This window comes from Hyaena hyaena, unplaced genomic scaffold (assembly GCF_003009895.1).
Source record: "Hyaena hyaena isolate Hyena2069 unplaced genomic scaffold, ASM300989v1 scaffold_176, whole genome shotgun sequence".
Lineage (NCBI taxonomy): Eukaryota > Metazoa > Chordata > Mammalia > Carnivora > Hyaenidae > Hyaena > Hyaena hyaena.
Window position 1 is genome coordinate 538,491 of NW_024080809.1, and position 21,417 is coordinate 559,907.

Sequence of the window (21,417 nt, forward strand, 5' to 3'; positions counted from 1 at the left end):
TATTTATGAAATCTTCCCTTTTTTGGTAGCTGTGGCTGGTTGTAAGTAACGCACCGGTCAGATAGGGCCTCTGGACATTTTGAGATGGGTCTCCTGATGGGCCCCTGTCTACATTCTATCACTCAAGCCTGTTGGCCTAAAAGCCAAGCTATTATCCTTGCAACTCTTCCACCTTTACGGTTTCTTTTGTATGAACAAATTTTTCAGGGGCGCCCCAGTGGCTCAGTCGGTTAAGTGTCCAACTCTTGATTTCGGCTCAGGTCATGATCACGGTTCATGAGATCGAGCTCTGGGTCCAGCTGTGTGCTAACAGCACCAAGACTGCTTGGGATTCTATCTCTCCCCTCGCTCTCTTCCCCTTCCCCACTCCTTTCATTCTCTCTCAAAACAAATAAATAACCTTTTTTTTTAAGCATGAAATTTTCAATTTAGACGCACTTAAATTTTCTAGCTTTCCTTCTATGGCTTTTAGTTTTAGTATCTTGCTAGGAAGTTTCTTTCCCCTCTCTCAAAGGTTGTAAAGCTCTTTCCCTATATTTTCTTCATTGTCTTCAATGTGTAGGTACTAATCCATCCAAAAGAGAGACAGGAAGTGTAAAGGGTGAGAGACTTCTTTTGGAAGTGGAAGGGTGAGGAGTAAGTACTTGAGCCACCCTTGTTACCCATGAAGAGGGTAAGTTCAAAGAGAGGAAACCTTTTTGGAGTATTTTGATTTGCTCTTTGCATTGAGCTCTGAATTTTATTTCATTTTTTAAAATTTTAAGTGTTAGTGCTAGTGGGGAAGGAGCAGAGAGAAGAGAGAGAGAATCCCAAGCAGGCTCTGCACTGTTACCACATTCCCCATGTGGGGCTTGACCCAAGAACTCTGAGATTCTGACCTGAGCTGAGTCAGATGGTTAACCGACTGAGCCACTCATGTGCCCCAGAATTTTATTTATTTATTATTAAAAGAATTTTTTTATGTTTTATTTATTTCTGAGAGAGAGAGAAAGAGCATGAAGAGGTGAGGGTCAGAGAGAGAGGGAGATACAGAATCTGAAACAGGCTCCAAGCTCTGAACTGGCTGTCAGCACAAAGTCCGACACGGGGCTCAAACCCACGAATTACAAGATCATGACCTGAGCCGAAGTCGGACGCTTAACCGACTGAGCCACCCAGGCGCCCCTGTTTATTATTTAAAATATTTTTTTAACATTTATTTATTTTTGAGAGAAAGAGACAGAGTATGAACAGGAAAGGGGCAGAGAGAGAGAGGGAGACACAGAATCACAAACAGGCTCCAGGCTCTGAGCTGTCAGCATAGACCCCAATGCAGGGCTCTAACTCTAGAGCCATGAGATCATGACCTGAGCTGAAGTCAGACGCTTACCTGAGCTTCATAGGCGCCTAGTGATTTTTTTTTTTTTTTTAAGTTCACTTTTGACAACCTCGCTATGAGGAGGGGATGGCTCTGATGTAGGACTTCTTCTTCTAAGAGGAAGTTATGTACCCCGTTTTAGCCATAAAATATCAAAAATAAGAATCACAGATTAAACCCTAACAATTTCTCCAAATATAAACACACTTATACAGTCAATTAAAAATGTAAAGTAAAAAAAAAGGCATCTTGAAAAATGTGCAGCCATTTAACTTCTTATTCTCCACATATCCTAAATCTCCCACATTCTTTCTCAAAATCTCTGGCATTTCAAGACTAAATTTTTAAAGCAGATTTCATATCTTATTCCAGTCCTACAGCTAAACTTTGCTGCTTCCAGAAATCTTTTGTATGACAGTTCTATATGCTTCAACTGGAGGTGAAGTATCAGTTCTGATTTTTGTTTTTTGGTTTTTTGGTTTGGCTTGGTTTGGTTTTTTATAAAATAAGCTAGAGACACAGGAAATAACGTATTCCTTGTTTTCCAAAAGGGATTAATCTGAGGTTTCCCAAAGTTGATGAGTCCTTTAGAAAAAGCAGAAATCAATTCTGAGCAAAAAAGTTAAGGTAAGCAATATTATATGAAATGGAAATCAAACACGACTCCATTTTTGTTACTTTAATAAACACGGTATGTCAATTCAAATATGCTGTTGTTTTTCTTTTAATGACGATAGCTTATATTGGTTAATAAACTTTTGAATTGTCTGGATATAAGAGGAGATATGAAACTTACTCTCATTGACATTGATCAAGAATTCCTTCATTCACACTTAGATGTGACCGTAACAATTCTCAACTCTGACCAGGCTGTGAAATAGAAACTAAGGCTGCCTCAGACACATTTTAGACCTACCCAATCCAATTCTCCAGGAGTAATACTCATGAACAGATCTGTAGGCTGCAGCTAAGTTGCCATTACATCATGTCATCTATTTCTCTTCTTCTATCTAGTATTTCGTTCATATTAACTTTTCTGAAGACCACACATTTTCTAGACAATGTACTACATACTTTCTCATACTGTTTCATGTATAAACTAAGATTTAGAGATGGACTGACTTTTAATATTTGATAACTCTGATCTGATCTGTATTCTTAACACAGACAAAATATTTTAATATTAATAAGAATATAGCAACTTACAGAGTAACTCACTTAGCTCAATGCTGACAGTGTAGTTAGTCAGGCTTCAGATATTTAAAAAAGTATTGGATTATTTCTTTTTTATTTTTATTTTTTTAATGTTTATTTTTGAGAGACAGAGAGATAGAGCGTGAGAAGGGGAGGGCAGAGAGAGAGGGAGACACAGAATCTGAAGCAGGCTCCAGCCTTTGAGCTGTCAGCACAGAGCCTGATGCAGGGCTTGAACTCACGAACTTTGAGATGGTGACCTGAGCCACAGTTGGATGCTTAATTGACTGAGCCATCCAGGTGCCCCTGGATTATTTCTTTACTTACTCATTCAAGCTAAGATACCAGCATGAGTTTAATAATCCATGCTAAAATTGTCTTCTGCACTACAAGGAGGAGTTTCCATTTAAAGAATAATTGTTCTAATTCCATTTCCTGAATTCTTCTAATAGTCCTAATATTTCTTCAACTATCTGAGGTTTAAATATCGATTTCCTAAACTTATCAAGTGTGATAGAGCAAGTGAATATTGAAGATCAAGCTAAAACACTATTTGGGAATGATTTTTGTTTAGGCCATTTCTCCTAACTTTCTGAATGCCTCTGTGCTTTCTCTTCTCCCGTACATTGTGTTAAAGTTTAAGTGTGTTACATAATTGAATTAACACTTTCTAGAAGATTAACTAGCATCCCAAAGGAAATTTAACAGAATTTTTCACTTATCCACCTTAAACTTGACAGTCCAATTTGCCTCTCAGAACACTCTGAATTCCCAGAGATGGCTTTTAAATCTAGAGCCTCTATGTAGGTTTTTTTTTTTCTTTTTTTCTTTTATTTATTTTTGATATAGAGAGAGACAGAGCTTGAGTAGAGGAGGGGCAGAGAAAGAGGGAGGCACAGAATCGAAGCAGGTTCCAGGCTCTGAGCTGTCAGCACAGAGGCCGATGCGGGGCTCGAACCCACAAATTGTGAGATCATGACCTGAGCTGAAGTCGGACGCTCAACCGACTGAGCCACCCAGGCACTCCTAGAGCCTCTATGTACTTAAGGGAGTTTAGCACCACTGAGAGTAGCTTTGGGGGTGCTGGGGAACTTGGGGAAGGTGTGAAAGGGGCTGCTTAGGAATAAGAATGCAAAGTAGGACCCCTCAGCCTTGCAGGCTTCAAGCACTATATATCCCTTACCCTGACTATGACTTCAGCCAAGTGGAGTGAATTGTCTGTGAAATAACAAATAGTAGATGACTACCATTTTAGTGGAAAGTTTTAATTTGTGATTTACCTGAGGCCATGCAAAATAAAACACCCTTATTTATTCCCATACTGGAAGCCAAATTGCTTCTGGAATTTCTTCTGAAAAAGACCATCTAAGAACACTGATTTGACATACTAGTCTGAAATAAAGCCATTTTTAAATGTTTATTTGTTATTTTTGAGAGAGGGAGAGAGTGAGAGCATGCAGGGAAGGGAGAGAAGGAGACAGAGGATCCAAGGCTAAATTGCATATCAATTTAGCTTTTATTAAATCTCCTTTCAATAGTATTCTAGAAAATATTTGAGAGGCTCCTGGATGGCTCAGTCGTGATTTCACGGTTTACGGGTTCAAGCCCCACATCAGGCTCTGTGCTGACAGCTAAGAGCCTGGAGCCTGTTTCAGATTCTGTGTCTCCCTCTCTCTCTGCGCTGACAGCAGAGAGCCCAATGCAGGGCTCAAACTCACGAACCGAACCATGAGATCATGACCTGAGCTGACGTGGGACTGTGCCACCCAGGCTGTGAAATAAAACACTTAACAAATGCACTTTTATAGAGAAGAGCACTGTTTCTATGAAGATTATTTTTATTTCTCAAGTATGTTCTTATTGATTAAGTTTTTGCTTTTAAAAACTGATGCTGAAGTATATCATGATGTTAAACGTGACTCAGAAGCTCATAAAATAAAAACCTGCCTATTCTGTCTGATTTCACATCTATTTTATTAATTTTTAAAGTACGCTTTATGCCCAGTGTAGGGCTTGAACTCATGACCCTGAGATTGAGTCACATGCTCTACCAATTGAACCAGCCAGACACCCCTGATTTTACATCTATTTTAGTTAAAATATTAGGTATTTCTTTTTTATAAGTATCAGGTATTTCTGAAAGCAATCAATAGTGTCACCATAATAACTTATTAATAAATTTCAATAAGCAATTTAAATGTATTAAATAGTAATGATTATTTGGAAATAAAAGGAACTTAAGTTTACCCTTACAAAGTCTAGAAAGAGAAATATCTTAAAAATTAGTAATTTTAACAGGTGCCTGGATGGCTCAGTTGGTTAAGTGTCTGACTCTTGGGTTTGGCTCAGGTCATGATCTCATGGTTCATGAGTTTGATTCTCTGCCTCCCTCTCTCTCTGCCCCTCCCCTGCTCACGCTCTATCTCTTTCTCAAAATAAATAAACATTTGAAAAAATTAGTAATTTTTAAGATTGGTGAAAGATTTAAAGTGGTCAGGAGAACAAAGCATTTTCAAAACTGTCAAGTACTTAAGAAATCTCCATGATAACCAAGCAATATGCTACTTGCATATCAATTTAGGTTTTATTAAATCTTCTTTCAATGGTATTTTGGGGGTGCCTGGGAGGTTCAGTCGGTTAAGTGTCTGACTTCGGCTTAAGTCATGATCTTACAGTTCATGGGTTCGAGCCCCGCATCAGGCTCTGTGCTGACAGCACAGGGGTAAGTTGCTGAAAGGAAGCTAACACCACTGTCTCTGGGAAATGTGGGAAGTTACAAACCCAAGGCAATTACAAATCCAAGGAAATTACAGGTAAATCTACCTATAGACCCTTGTACATAAGAATAACACTCTAATACATGTGGGAAGCCTGTGTGGCTCAGTTGGTTGAACGTCCGACTTCAGCTCAGGTCGTGATCTCATGGTTTGTGGTTTCGAGCTCCGAGTTGGGCTCTCTGCCTCCTCTCGCTCTGCCCCTCCCCTGTTCATGTGCGTGCTCTCTCAAAAATAGATAAGCTTAAAAAAAATCTAACACATGAAAAACAGACCTTCTCCTAACATTTGCGGGGTCCCAGGCATGAATATAAATGAAGGCTCACATATTACATGTCTTAACATTTAGAAGCTCTAACTGAAGACAACAAGGTGGTAAAGGAAATCTATTCCATACTCATGCCTTGACATTATTACCGTACCAGAATGCGGTGGTATGAGCAAAGCCTGCCTTCAGCTCCTGACCTAGCCCCCTCCACCTATTTTGGACTCGAATCTATACCGCAAAGAACATTATACATCCACTTGTGGACACTTCATGTTTAACTTCTTAGAAGTGTTTAAGAAGTTGCCGGTTGGTTTCCACATCATAATTTTTAGGTTTCTGCAAATTTCTTTAGCAATTCCTCTGTCTCCACCTGTGCCTTAAATATTTTATTCCTTAAGGCTCTGTTTTGAGTCCTATTCTTGTTCACTGTACACATCTTCCCTAGGTGACAGCATCCATGTCTGTGACTTAAATTATTGTCAGCAGGCCTGTATCTCCCTGGTGCCATGTTTTCCCAAGATTGTCTGATAACTACACTTGGAAGCCTCTCCCAGCTCAACATGACTAAAACTGATTGTATTCTTTCTCCCCCAACTTTGCTCCAGTCTTCTCTGCTTCTGTGGACAGCACCCCTCTCATCCGCGTTGCACAAGTGAGAAACTTGAGAGTTATTCTTTACATTGTCCTTTCCGTTACCTCCTTCCTCCACATCCAATCGCTAATTTCAACAAAGCCATTGCCTCAGTATCTCTCAAACCTATTCATTTATCTATGATCCCTATGGCCTCTATCTATATTGTTCAAACAACTGTTCGTTCTTTCTTTCTTTCTAAGAGATAAGTCTTTAGATTTTTTAAATGTTTATTTTTGAGAGACAGACAGAGAACAAGTGGGGGAGGGGCAGAGAGAGAGGGAGACACAGAATCCGAAGCAGGCTCCAGGCTCTGAGCTATTGGCATAGAGTCCAATGCGGGGCTCAAAGTCATGAACCGTGAGATCATGACCTGAATCGAGTCGGACGCTTAACCGACCGAGCCCCTCAAACCACTATTACCTCTTGCCTTGACTCCTGCCACAGCCCCTTAGCTTAGTGCTTCTTCAACTTTGTCATGTCATGGGACAGGGAGGAAAGGACACTGTAAGATACTCTGAGATTAGTTGTGAAGGATTCGGAGGTATCTATTTGGGGCTTAATAAAAATATACATGATTGCTATTCTCATACTATGTAATTTTGAAAAATAAACACGAAATATGAGACACAATGTTAAGCATTAAATGTATGTATCAAGTTTATTTCAAACCTTTAACAGGAATTCTTAATAAACTTTCCTTAATAAATGTAAGGTTTTAATATAAGATTTTCTGTGTAAAATGCCTACTATCAATTCCTGATCAAGACTTTTAAGGATGTTCTTGTACTTCTCGATGGGCATGGAGCCTGTTTAAGATTCTCTCTCTCCCTTTTGCTCTGCCCCTCCCTTGCTCTCTGTCAAATAAATAAATTAAAATAAATAAATGAATAAATAAATAAATAAATAAATAAAATAAAAATAATGCACATCTTCCAGGCCACATAGCTTTAGGGGCACCTGCGTGGCTCAGCCGATTAAGCATCAGACTCGGTTTCAGCTCAAGTCATGATCTCATGGTTATGAGATCAAGCCCCTCATCAATTCTCTCTCTCCCTTTTTCTCTGCCCCCATCCCTCTCTTGCTTGTGTGCTCTCTCTCAAAATAAATAAGTAAACATAAAAAAACAATGTTCTCTTCAAACTCTTGATAGCCATCACCAAAGAGAAACTTGGTTTACAGAAAGAAATGAAAAAAGTCTTTAAATATTTTTAGAACCATTAAAATTTTTTTAATGTTTTTATTTATTTCTGAGAGAGAGAGAGAGACAGTGTGAGCAGGGGAGGGTCAGAGAGAGAGGGAGATACAGAATCTGAAACAAGCTCCAGGCTCTGAGCTGTCAGCACAGAGCCCAATGTGGGGCTCAAACCCACGAACCATGAGATCATGACCTAAGCCGAAGTCAGACACTTAACCGACTGAGCCCCCCAGGCGCCTCTAGAACCATTTTATTTTTTAAAGTTTATTTTTTTATTTTGAGAGTGACAGAGACAGCATGAGTAGGGAAGGGGCAGAGAGAGAGAGAGAGAAAGAGAATCCCAAGCATGCTCCATACTGTCAGTGCAGAGCCTGATGCAGGGATTGAATCCACAAAACCGACTGAGCCACCCAGGTGCCCCATTTTAGAACCATTTTAAAATTTGCAACAGTTGGAATCATATTTCAGACTCTAGCAGCTCTTGTGGGTCTGGGTGGCTCAGTCAGTTAAGTGTGCAACTTCGGCTCAGGTCATGATCTTGCAGTTCATGAGTTCCGGTCCCACATTGGGCTCCACGTTGTGGAGCCTGCTTGGGATTCTCTTCCTCTCTCTCTCTGCCCCTCTCCCATTAGTGCACACACTCTCTCTCTAAAATATATAAATAAACTTAAAAGAAAAAAAGACTAGCAGCTCTTCCTCTGCTTTAAATACAGATATAACATTTAAATTTCAAATCTCATGTGATAATATGAATGGATTTTTAAAAAGTATTATTTTTGAGAAACAGAGCATGAGCAGGGGAGGGGCAAAGAGAGAGAGGCACAGAATTTGAAGCAGGCTCCAGGCTCTGAGCTGTCAACACAGAGCCCAACTTGGGGCTCGAACCCACAAACTGTGAGATCATGACCTGAGCCAACATCAGGCTGGCTTAACTGACAGCCACCCAGGCACCCCAATAGGAATGGACTTTTAAAATCATATCACATATTTCAAAAACAATGGAGACTTTTTCTGAAGGACACAGAGGCGCCATCAAAGCAGTTGCCTCGCAGCTAGCTTAGCTGCAGGAGGGAAAAATAAAACATGAGTTAGCGGCAGACAAAAATGTCAGTTACATGTAACGTCAGAGAATGCTTCAGAGCTGCACCTGCCTGTGCTCCCCAAAGACCACCTTTACCATCCACATTGTGGGCCCCTGGAACACACACTCTTCAAGCAGGTCCACAGGCTGCAAAAGACCTAGGATGAAGACGTGGGGAGCAAAAAATACAGAATAAACTCAAATATTTGAGAAACACATGAATTTGGGGAGATATTCTCCAACAGTATCACTGAGTTGCTAAGGAGCTGATTATCCTCTGTGTGCTGCAGTTTTGAATGTAGTACAATAGAAAACAATTTCTGAACTTCCTGGAAGGAATAATATTCGATCAGGTTGGGTTCTTTTGATTCTAGGGCGAGCAGTAAAGATAGCATTGCTAGGTATAGAGCTCAACCTGAATAGACATATGAATAATGAACAATTTGCTGATTTGCTGAGACGAAACCCTTAAAAAAGTAACTATTTATTTATTAGGGGAGGGGAAGAAGAGCACAGAGAAAGGGAGACACAGGATCTGAAGCAGGCTCCAAGCTGTCAGCACAGAGTCCGATGTGGGGCTCAAACTCACAAACTGCGAGATCATGACCTGAGCCAAAGACAGACACTTAACCAACTGAGCCACCCAGACACCCAAGAGGAAACCCTTTTGAATCTCCAGCTGACATCTTCAGTTGACTGTGTGTTCTTTTTTATAATTAAAAATTTTTTTACTTAAGTTTATTTATTTAAAAAAATTTTAATGTATTTTTTTCCCTGAGAGAGAGATAGAGCCTGACGTGGGGCTCGAACCCACGAACTGTGAGATCATGACCTGAGCTGAAGGTGGATGCCCAACTGAATGAGCCACCCAGGCGCCCCAGCTTTATTTATTTTTGAGAGAGCAAATGAGCAGAAGCTGGGGAAGGGCAGAGAGAAGGGGAGACACAGAATCTGAAACAGGCTCCAGGCTCCAAGCTGTCAGCACAGAGCCCAACACAGGGCTTGAACTCACAAACCATGAGATCATGACCTGAGCCAAAGTCTGACACTTAAGTGACTGAGCCACCCAGGCACCCCCTAACTGTGCGTTCTTTATGAATGGACATAAACTACTCACATCTGAGTAAAGATCTTTAGTACCTTCATCTGGATTCCTTATGTGCACATGATGGTCTAATGGTAAGACCCTTGGTTATGACCCTTGGCTCAGAGCATGACAGTGGAAGATACGAAGTTAAAACCTGGCTTCCCATAGCTCTTTGACCCTAGCTATTTTGCCTTTCCAACAGCGTTTATCCTGAGATATTTCTCCTATTATCTCCCTTGCTGCAGACTAATACCAGGAGAGATATACTGAAAAACAATAGCCTAAAATTAGGGAAGTTCTTTTTTATTTATTTATTTTTTTTAAATTTCTGAGAGAGAGACAGCATGAACAGGGGAGGTCAGAGAGAGAGGGGGACACAGAATCTGAAACAGGCTCCAGGCTCTGAGCTAGCTGTCAGCACAGAGCCCGATACGGGGCTCGAACCCACAAACCGTGAGATCATGACCTGAGCCGAAGTCGGACGCTTAACCGACTGAGCCACCCAGGCGCCCCTAAAATTAGGGAAGTTCTTGAAAGCTTTTGGTAACATAAAGGTTTGGTTAGAACTGTACTTTGTAGAGTACTGTAGGTCGGATTTGATAAAGGGATTGCATGTGGGTTGAAGTGGTAGAACAGAGGAGGGAATGACTGAGGGAGGCAGTAGAAATTAAGCCATGGTTTAATCTAGAAGGATGGGAAGTAATGTCACCCCATCAATAGAACTCTTGGCAGCTGGCTAGCTAGGAGGGCAGCCAAAGGTAGGCAGGAAGGAAGCTGGATTCCTGGAAGAAGGAAGTGGCTGTTAACATAAACAGGGGAGCCTTGGTGAGGACTGACTTTGTGGATAATAGCAGATGCGTCTTTTAAGTGTGGTGTGGCACTTGTAGGGGTGACCAGCAGGCAAGTGGAGGGAGGCTGAGGCTGGAGACATTCAGGCTGGAGTCATCCAGATGGAGGCAAAAACTGAATCTCAAAAGTACTATAAATACAGAGAAAAGATCATAGGAAAAACCTGTGTCTAGGGGACAAGAAGTAAAAGCTGAGAAAGCACAGGTATTGACAGAGAAGAGAATCAACAAAATGGTGGGTGGGAAAGAATTAGTACTAAGAAAAGCTGTCTAGGACTGGTAACGCCAAAGTTGACGGGCACCGTGATTTATCCAGGAAATGGACTGCGTCACATATGCTGGAATTTATTGTTTATAAAATTTATCTATTTATTTTGAGAGAGCGAGCGAGCGAGTGCAAGCATGAGTTGGGGAGGGGCACAGAGAGAGAATTCCAAGCAGGCTCTGAGTTGCCTGCACAGGGCCCCATGCAAAGCTTGATCCCACGACCCTGGGAACAAGACCTGAGCAGAGATCAAGAGTCGGACACTCAACTGGCTGAGCCACCCAGGTGCCCTGTGGAATTCATTCTTTTTTTTAATGTTTATTTTTTTTGAGAGAGACAGGCAGAGCACGAGCAGGTGAAGGGCAGAGAGAGAGGGAGACACAGAATCCGAAGCAGGGTCCAGGCTCTAGGCTGTCAGCACAGAGCCCTATGTAGGGCTCAAACCCATGAAGCATGAGATCATGACCTGGGTCAAATTCTGATGCTTATCTGACTCAGCCACCCAGGCGCCCTTGGAATTCATTCTTTAAACCATAGCTCAAAGGCACCTGAGTGGCTCACTCAGTTAAGCACAGGACTCTTGATTTTGGCTTAGGTCATGATCTCATGGTTCATGGGTTCAAGCTCCACGTCAGGCTCTCGGCTCACAGAGCAGAGCCTGCTTGGGATTCTCTCTGTCTTCCTCTGTTCCTCCCCTTCTCACACTTACATGCATTTGTGCTCTCTCTCAAAATAAATAAATTTAAAACTAAAAAAAAAAAAAAAAAAGGTAGACCAATACACTCATGTTAAAAAATGAGGAAGGGGCACCTGGGTGGCTCAGTTGGTTAAATGCCTGGCTTTGGCTCAGGTCATGATCTCGCAGTTCGTGGGTTCAAGCCCCGTGTCGGGCTCTGTGCTGACAGCTAGCTCAGAGCCTGGAGCCTGTTTCAGATTTTGTGTCTCCCTCTGTCTCTGATGCTCCCCTGCTCACGCTGTCTCTCTCTCTCAGAAATAAATAAAACATTGGAAAAAAAATTAAGGAAACAGAAACTTGGCTGTTCCCATGTCACTGAAGAAGTTATGGAAATATTCCACACCTCATGGAGTCGTTGAGTGCCAGAACATTTGGCTACCACTTGAATTCCAATAGTCCTGCCCACTTACATGACTTTGGACATTTCTATGTGTTGTTTCCTCTTCTTCTGTGTGAAGGACAATAATCTACTGTGCAGAGTTCTTTCGGAATTATACTTAGCACAGAGCCTGACACAAGTTTTATAATCAAAACTTATAAAGCACTATAGGCCTGACACTTTACCAGTGCTGTTATTATAGGTAGGTATTAACTCATTTAATCCACCCAAAAGCCCTAAGGTAGTATTAGATATATCCCTATTTTACAGATGGAGAAACTAAGACCCCATCCAAGACTTAATACCTAACTTAGTGCAGTTCCCTGATGTAAACTTCAACCAAATAATTGGACTTTCTTGGTCAGCCCCTTACCCTTCGGCAGGGAGACATTGCCTAAAACAACACAATCCTTGCTAACCAATTCCTTTTATTTAATGCCCTTTCTCTGTCTTAAAACAAACGAACAAAAAACACCAAAAACCAAAAAAACCCTTTCTTCTCCGCAACTCCTTTTGATTCGCTAGATGGGTGCTGCCCCATTCGGGAATCCTTCAGTAAAGTCAATTTGACCAATTCCTCACTTGGATTTTTGTTATTGAATACTGACTAGTGTAGGCTTACGTCACAAATCAGTGGCACAGGCAGGGCTTAAACCCAAGTCGTCTGTTCCTCAGCCTCTGCTCTTGAGTGCTGTGCTGTATGGTTCATACATCTTCGCGAATGAAGAGGAAGAGCGTCCATTCATTCAGGCTCGCGGTTACTGGAGGCGGAAAGCACCATCTGTTCCAACACTTTCCTTTCAAGCCCGGGGAAGTGCCACACACGGGAGGAGGGGGGTGTCTTCCCTGCGAGACCTGGACCCGTCCCTGTGGCCAGAGCCCAGCAAGCCTCTCCGAGTCTCCCAGCCCGCAGGTGCCTCCGGCGGGCGGGAGTGAGGGGGGAGGAGCGCTCGCCCAGGCCCCGCCTCCCCTCCGCGCGCGCCGCGGAGCGCGCACCTCGCAGTCTGGCGGCCGTGCTGCAGCTATGGGGACAGCGGCCGGCGGTAAGGCGCACTTCCAGAGGGGCAGTCTGTTCTGGTTCGCCGTCATCATCCTTTCATTTGGGTATTACACGGTAAGGGGAGCGGCCGCTCGGAGCGCGGGTCCCTCGCCAGCCCCGGGGGAGGTCGCGCAGGCGCAATGCGGCTCGGAGCCCAGGGACAGGGGACCAGGCCCGGGGAAGAAGGCGCAGGCGCGCTCCTGTGCCCGCGCCTTTCCCGGGTTCTCTCGGTCCTGAGAAACCGGCTCCGCGGGCTTTGTCGGGATGGGGGCGGGGGCGGGGATGGTTCCCCACCCCGTGATTCAGCGTATAGCTCTTTCAAGATGGTGGTGATGAGGTCCGAGGCCCGCAGGGCTGCTTCTGCCTACTTCCGTCGAGCCAGACGTCTGCCCTCGCTGGTCACCGTCCTGGGACTGGGCTATTTCGCGGTGAGGCGTTGGGAGGGGCCCTCCAGGCCCCCGTAGGGCGAGGGGCGCTCGGGCCGCGAGGTACGCGCTTGCGCGCTCCGCGGTTGCCTGGGTTAGCGGAAGGTCGGTGGGCCCGCCTTTGCGTGCTCGCCCCTCTACACTTCTTACGGTGTAACCCAGCGTGAGTAGAGTTCACCGAGGAGAATTCACGTAGACAGGCTGCCGTAGGCCTGCCGGCTCTGGACAGGGCTTCCGAAACCATGTTTGAGACAGTTGGAATGGTTTGGGAAACGGGGATGCACCTGAAGAAGGGATAGAGAGGATATAAATGTTATGGCATAGATATGGGATCAGGGAGACGAGATCTCTGCCGAGAGGAGGAGCGACTTTTGTCTCGCCGACAGTTCTTTTAGAAAGATAATAGGGACGCCTGGAAAAGCAGGTTGGGGACTAGGTTGGTGTAATTTTGAAAAGAGGCAAATGTATTTGAATCTTGATCGGGAGATCCTTGGACACTGGGGCTTAGAAGTGTCATGTCGTGTCCACAGTGGGGTTTGTCGTCAAATCTGATCTCCTTGGCTCCAATTTCCTCATATGTACAATGGAGGGATTGAACTGGAATTTTTCAAAGGTGCAATTCTATTCTGTGGTTCTGGGTTCCTGACTAGTTAGAAAACAGATGGAGGAAAGCTTTGGGGACTTCAAACTGGGATATTATAGGGCTGCCAGGTGCTGCCTTTTCTATTCCTTTTGGTTTTGGAGGGTGCAGTGATATTTTAAGCTTTATTTAAATTTTAGATGGGTAACAACATAATGAGAGACGTAGGACTGCTCTTCTTGCCTGAGCTCTGAATGAGACAATACATTTTGGACCTGTTGGCACTTATTATTCTCAGAAAAATCCGGCAGAGGTTACAACATAGAGACAAGTTGATCCAATTACACAAACCTAATGTGATTAGATAGTTGCTGTTAGCACTTCACAGACTTGACTCACATATTTTTCAGCTCCAGAGAGGTGGATTTAGAGGTTTTAGAGGTAGGAAAAGTGAAAGAAGAGGAATTCTTCTTTCTAAGGAATTCTAAGTTAAATGGGGGTTTGGTTCAAGCCATAGCTTCTGCAGTAAAGAAGCTAGCCAGGGCGTGGAAACTTAAACTTATTAATAACCTGCATAAAATAATGTTTTGGGTGGAATTAATTAAGAATAGAAGTCATTCAGCCCGGACACAGAGTCTGATAACCACATAGCTTCCTTGGTGTAAATCTCCCACCAGAATAGCTTTTAGGAAATGTTAGGTGGAGGGGCGCCTGGGTGGCTCAGTCGGTTAAGCGCCTCACTGTTGATTTAGGCTCAGGTCATGCATGATCTCACAGTTTTGCGAGCTTGATCCCCACATCGGGCTCTGTGCTGACAGTGTGGAGCCTGCTTGGGATTCTCCTTCACTCTCTGTCCCTGCCCTGCTCTCACTGCCTTCTATCTCTCCTAAAATAAATAAATAAAACTTAAAAGAAAGAAAGAAAAGAAGGAAAGGAAAGGAAGGAAGAGAGGAAGAAGGAAAATAGAAATGGAGAATGGAAGCCCAGATGACTTAATTCAGTTTCCTTGGTCTTTAGTTGTTTTTGTAGAATCAGGATTATTTCATGGTTTCTCTCAAAGATAAACATGACCTGATTTCAGTGACCTAATAGGTATTCTGTGCCTCTGATTCTTTTTCAGTGGATTGTCTTCTGGCCTCAGAGTATTCCTTACCAGAGCCTAGGGCCCCTGGGCCTCTTCACTCAGTACTTGGTGGACCACCATCACACCCTCCTGCACAATGGGTAAGGAGAGCTCCGGAAGTGGGATGTGGCCCCTGCAGCTCCAGCCCTACCATAGACCTGGAAGGCTTGCCCTTGGCTTTGGACGTCTAAGAGTGTTGCTAGTTCACATTAAGGCACCTTTCTTTTTGAGGTTTCTGTGTTTGATTTCATCAGCAGATAACCGTCACCTTAAGCTAGGATGACTTTTGTTTCAGGTATTGGCTTGCCTGGCTGATTCACGTGGGAGAGGCCTTGTATGCCATGGTTTTGTGCAAGTAAGTGTTGGGGGTTTTTTGGGTTTTTTGTTGTTGTTGTTTGTCTTTTTTTTTTTGCAAGTAACTGTTTTTAATAGGTCTTTGTCATTTTTCTCTTGGTATCTGATATAAGTTGAGAGTACCCACATTTAAATAATTCATGCACTTGTAGGCCAAGAGCATTCTCAGGGTAGGGTTGAATCTCCATGCCAATACTGAGCCTAGCCCAGAGGCAGTACTCGGTAAATATTTAACAAATGGATTCATTTCATTTGTGTTGGCTAGTCAGTTATAGTCAGTTAATGAGCAACTTAATTTAGATGGTTTTTCTCATTTTTAAAATATTCTCTGAACAGTTCCAACTAGAACAAAATATCTGGAGTTTGCTTTCTAGTTTGAAAAAGAGCCAAGTTAGGGGCACCTGGGTGGCTCTACCCGTTGAGCGTCTGACTTTGGCTCAGGGCATGATCTCACAGTTCGTAGGTTTGAGCCCCATGTCAGGCTCTAGACTGACAGCTCAGAGCCTGGAGCCTGCTTGAAGTTCTGTGTCTCCCTCTCTCTCTACCCCTTTTCCCACTCATACTCTGTCTCTCTCTCTCAAAAATAAATAAACATTAAAAAGTTTTTTGTTTTTTTTTTTAATAAAAAGAAAAAAGCCCAGATACGGACGTAGGCCAATGACTCTCAGTCCTAGTTTCATGACTGAGTCGCCTGAGGAACTTTCTCGAGAGATCCTGATTTGGTCTTGCTTCAGAAATGGGACTATGTTATTTGTTTTCAAGCTCCACAAATAATTCTGGGTTAATTCTGCAAGTTAAAAATGAAAAAGCCTCTGGGCTAGACTCCGCTCAGCAGATGCCAATGTAAGTTAATACTGTGTGAGCATACTTGGAAGGATTCTCTTTACATTAGTACTTCCGTAAGCACATCGTACAGACAGCGTGCTGGCATGAAGCAGTAGTTACTGTCCCGCCAGATTTACTTTGCAACTAATTTTTTTCTGGTCGAGATGAACTGTCACCTCCGTTATTGTTGTATTCTAAAGGTGAGAACTAACATACTTTAGAACAACTGTTTTAATAGCAGTTAATATCTATTGGGTGCATACCTCTCCAGTTACACTCCCCCTGTAGATTGTTGTCCACCTCTCCCCTCCCCACCCCCCCCAGCCGCGGATGAAATCCGAAGCAGTTCCGTAGGTTTTCCAGTCCACTCCAGGCTGTTGATTAAATCCATTAAGTTAACCAAAGTCAAAAGTGTCTGCTCTCATCCAGCTGGGGCTCAGGAGCCTGCTGCAGGGAAGAGAGTGTGGTTGGTGTCTTCTCTCTCAGGCCATCCCTTTTTCCTATTTGATAGCGACAGCTGCTTGTGGCCCGCCATGGTGGGAGTCGTTGGGGGGAACTGGGCACTGTCCTCCTTGTGGTCAGGCAGCTGCGGGCTGTGGCTGTTGCATGCCCGGTTTTGGCTCGTTTTCCCTGGCAGAGCCCCAGTGGATTTTTGAGAAACCAGGCCATCGCTGCGGACCTCCCTTCTGCATTTCCCCTGATGGGTCCTTCAGATGCCGCCGCCAGCCTGCCTCTTGCAGTTGCCCTTCAGGATCTGTGAATGAGGGGAGTTTTACTGAGATCTCTTCTACCCTTCAATTAGGGCCTCTGGGGCAGGGCTCCTTTAAAGCCCGCCCATGCCCATGGCCTTCTGCCAGATCTGGAGGGCTCACAGTAACAGCTTCCTTACCCTTCCAGTGCAAGAAATCTGCAGGTACATGCACTTCCAGTTGCGGCCTTGTATCTTTGGTCTCCCATTAGGCAAGCTATACCTGAGTCTTTAAGAATAGCTTTTTTAATATTTATTTATTTCTGAGAGTCAGAGTGAGACAGTGCAAGCGGACGAGGGGCAGAGAGAGAAGACACAATGTGAAGCAGGCTCCGGGCTCTGAGTAAATGTTCAGCACAGAGCCCCATGCGGGGCTCGAACCCACAAACCATGAGATCATGACCTGAGCCAAAGTCAGACATTTAACCGACTGAGCCATCCAGGCGTCCCAAACTAAACCTGTGTCTTTAAGCTTTAGAATCAGATAGTAATCTCTTCCCCTAAATTCCAGGGGACTCAGATCAAGCTCTTTGGATGGTTCTGTTGAAGCGATTCTTTGAGTCTGACTTGTGACGGGAAATGCCGTAGCACTAGTAGCCCTGTGCACTGGCCCCTTCCGCCTTGTGTTGGAACCTTAGCTTGGAGGTGTGGTCTCACTCCTCGAATTCACAGTGTTGGAGTATCTGACACCTGTACTGTTACTGGCATTTGGAGTCTCTTGTGAAAACCAAAAGACGCAAATTTAACATCGTGCTGTCCGAGTCTCTGAAGGGTAGCCGGGGAGCAGGCATGGAGAGCTTAGGTCACTCTTCCTATGCTCTTGAAATTCTTTTTTCATGGTCCCACATGTTGCAGTATGTCAGTTGTCACTGTACCTCAGAATAAATACTCCATTTGCATTATGAATGAATGAATGAATGAATGAATTTAAGTGAATGTATATATGTAACCCCCAAATCATACTACCCAGCAATAACAAGGAATTGGTGAATCCCTTTTAACCAGAGATAAGATGGGACTCTATGTTTGACTTCATAGCTACCATAATATATATAAATATAGACATAAACTCTTCTATCACTTTTTCCATTGTCACATATGCCTATTTTTCCATGTCTACATCTATAAATTTGCCTCTGTTAGTGCATAGTATTCTATTCTATGGCTGTGCCTCACTGTATTCACAAATCCCCCCCGATGGACTTTTAAGTCTCTAGTTTTTTATTATTGTAAATAGCACTGAATGAACATGAATTCCTCATATCTACTGGCCCTTGCGTTGTTGCTGATTAAAGGGAGATCTTTCAAATTTTGCACCCTGTTTTTTCTAGCATCACGTAGACCTCCTCTGTCAGAGTAAGGAAGTTCCATCCTGTTTCTAAGTTAGCTGAGAACTTGTGTTCAGAATCAGTGTTGTAATTTCTCAGATGCTTCTGCATGTATCCAGATGATCATATGATTTTTCTCCTTTAATCTGTTAGTGTGGAAAACAATGTCATTTCTACAAATAGTCTTCTAAATTAGAAGTCACCCACATGAGACTTCTTTATTTACAGATGAGACCAGCAAGCCATTCATTTCTGTTAGGCCCTTTTGTTTTGAGCTGTTTTAAGCAGTTTGAATGGCCATAGCCAGGCGTTTATTATTTTTGTGAGCCAGGCTCTTGACTAAACACTTTGTGTATGTCATCTCCTAAATCATCCCCAAATTTGCTGGGATAAACACTGATACTTTGGTTTTTCAGAGGAGGAAACAGAGTCGAGAGAGGAGTGGCTTGCCCAGGCGTCACAGCTTGTAGCTGGCCAAGCTAGGATTTAAATTGGGTCTACCTTCAAAACTCTTCCTCTAAAGGCATCCCAGTGCTTTTTAACTCTTTACGTTCATCAGAGTCACAGGGGAAACAGTTTTATAATTCCATGCCATAGGCAGTAGCCAGCTGTGACTGAGGTAAGAGTGTACCATCCTAAATGTACAAGAAAAATGAAAATAAATGAACTAACCACGTGAGTTAAGAAACTGGAGGAAAATGGCAAAAATAAGCCTAATAAAAGTAGACAGAAGGAATCCTTTTTTTTTTTTTTTAATAGAAGACCAGGGGCACCTGGGTGGCTCAGTCGGTTAAGCGTCTGACTTCGGCTCAGGTCATGATCTCACAGTTCGTGGGTTGGGCCCCGCTTCGGTCTCTGTGCTGACAGCTCAGAGCCTGGAGCCTGTTTCAGATTCTGTGTCTCCCTCTCTCTCTGCCCCTCCTCCGCTTGTGCTCTGTATTTCTTTCTCTCAAAAACAAATAAACATTAAAAGAAATGTAAAGAAATAAATAATAAAAAAAATTAAAAATGCAAGACTAACTCTTAGGAAACCATAACATTAAAATTCTGGTGGTTAAGTTTCTCTCTTTCTTATTTTTAGGTCTAAAGGCATCACGGACGGTCGGGCTCAAGTGCTCTGGTTCCTACAGACTTTCCTCTTTGGGGTGGCGTCTCTCTCCATCTTAATTGCTTACAGACCGAAACGCCAAAAACAAACTTAAGGAAGATATTCAAATGCTTTCCCTACACTTTTGACCTTCAACTTCACAAGGCAAGGAAGCTGCTGACTTTACTTGATCTTTCTACTTCCCAGAAGTTTAAGACCCTCTAGTTAGTCATTACTTCATATGCTCTCGTTGAGCCCGACTCATGACAAGGAAGGATTTAAGCTTCCCAGTTCTGCAGACAGGGTTTCCAGCTGTCTTCTTGAGGTCCTCGGCAGTGCCGGGGCTCATTCTATCTGGTGTAAGCTGTGCACTAAAATTCCTTATTGGTATAATTTTGTTCCCGCCTTCTGACTAAAATACTACACTCTTTTCACCCCATCTTAGCTTGTCTTTCCCCCAGTTTACTGCACCTTTCTGAACCAAGACAGAGTGACATTTCCATAACATATCAGTTCCAAGCACAGTAGGCATCTGTGAGGCAGGATCGTATCCTCTCGAACTTCCTTTTCTCTCAGCACCAAGAAAGATCAGAAAGATGAGCAGATGCATGGAATGGGCCAGGCTGAGCAGCGACATAGAGGCACAGAGGACACGCCGGGTGCCGAGAGGAGAGGACTGGGGGACGCCTTCTCTGGTCTTGCCAGCCGGAAGCCAGCCTTCCCTCCATGCACCCCTAGGGCACAGCACTCTGGTGTGCAGGGGTCTGAAGGCCGCTGCTGGGTTGCTGCTTCTGGTCAGGCTCACATCTTAGACAGATTTTTGTTTCGGCAGCTGGCCCATTGCCTTGCCCACAGGTGTCCTAGCAGTGTTTTCTGGATGAAGGACGGAAACTGATGTAACTTTGCACATGTTCAGCGTCATTCCTGTGGTTCTGTGGAAACCGCAGAACCCACTCAGTGGACTCTCTTCTCCGAGAGGCACAGGACCGCCCGTGGCTGGTGGCGTCACCTTTATGTGGGCCCCCGGGTGGGAAGGCTGTATCTTTTTCCCAGACTCTAACATCTCCCTCCAGCTCTGGCTTACTCTTAACACGGACATTCCTGAGCTAGAGTTTCTAACTGGAAGCTAGCGACTACCTCTCCCATTCACCTGATGGGACCTTTTTACTACTGACTGGTCACAGCAGGAGGGTCACTGCCTCTGCCCCCTGACCTTGGCACAATGACCCAGTCACCCAGGGGCCATTAAGGTTCCTTTCCAGGAGGACCTGTTCTCGAGGGACTAGACCTTAGTTTTCCTTCTATGATGCAGGAGGGCATGTTACCTGTTTTAAGCAAACATTTACGAGAGGCAGCCCCCTCGCCCCAAAAGAGGCCCCAAGTAAGTAAGAGTACAGCCCTGCAAGGTGATGGACTATGAATTGTTTCTGGTGGCGATCACTTTCTACAACTAAATTTCAGTTTTTCCAGTTGCCCTGGTGGTGAAGGGGTTGCCTTTTGGTGAAGAGAGAGGTTTTTAGTCATAGGGTGAAACACCATGGAAACCTAACCCAGATTTTTTAAAAGCATGGCCCTCTCAAAAGAGAAATAATAACGACAATATTATGGTGATGGCGACAGCAACGATGTGGCAGATTATTGAACGAAATGGATTGACTTGAATAAATGCTGTGAATTGCCTTCTGTTCAAATGTTCTTTTGTATGTCAGTCTTGTTATTGCCACACATTTGATTCTACTCTTTTCCAAGGGGACTCTATTCATGGAACGGTTGGTACAGTTCAAATATCAAGGCTTTGTTTCCCACTCATAAAGGCATGTAGACTGGCCGAGCGGCAGGGCCTATGTCCTCGTTATGTTTGTAGAGCTGCCGGGAACCCACTTCTTCCACACACAAAGCCGTGGGTGGACGTGAGTGTCTCCTTTCACCGCAGGATTGCTCCCCTTTTGTTTTTGCTTATATTTCTTTTTTTTATGCTTATTTATTTTTGAGAGCAAGAGAGACAGCACAAGCAGGGGAGAGGCAGAGAGAGGGAGACACAGAATCTGAAGCAGCTCCAGGCTCCAGCCTGTCAGCACAGAGCTGGACAT

At 43.8% G+C, this 21,417-nt stretch overlaps 1 protein-coding gene across 2 annotated transcripts; it reads left to right on the forward strand.

Moving 5' to 3' along the window:
- Positions 1-12,799: 12,799 nt before the first annotated feature.
- On the forward strand, positions 12,800-21,022 carry TMEM254 (transmembrane protein 254). 2 transcript variants are annotated; one of them, XM_039240512.1, is made up of 4 exons: positions 12,800-12,932; positions 14,983-15,086; positions 15,281-15,340; positions 19,322-21,022. In XM_039240512.1, the coding sequence occupies exons 1-4, from the start codon at positions 12,843-12,845 to the stop codon at positions 19,440-19,442; spliced, it is 375 nt and encodes a 124-aa protein (XP_039096443.1). In that variant the 5' UTR covers positions 12,800-12,842; the 3' UTR covers positions 19,443-21,022. The 2 variants fall into 2 exon arrangements, with proteins under 2 accessions (XP_039096443.1, XP_039096444.1); XM_039240513.1 differs by lacking the exon at positions 15,281-15,340.
- The last annotated feature ends 395 nt before the right edge of the window (positions 21,023-21,417 follow it).

What these genes read in the sequence shown, in the direction of transcription:
- TMEM254 (XM_039240512.1), top strand. Translation starts at nt 12,843, where the DNA reads ATGGGGACAGCGGCCGGCGGTAAGGCGCACTTCCAGAGGGGCAGTCTG. An exon ending in CACACCCTCCTGCACAATGG is followed by an intron (nt 15,087 to 15,280) that starts GTAAGGAGAGCT and finishes CTTTTGTTTCAG; the next exon opens with GTATTGGCTTGCCTGGCTGA. An exon ending in TATGCCATGGTTTTGTGCAA is followed by an intron (nt 15,341 to 19,321) that starts GTAAGTGTTGGG and finishes TCTTATTTTTAG; the next exon opens with GTCTAAAGGCATCACGGACG.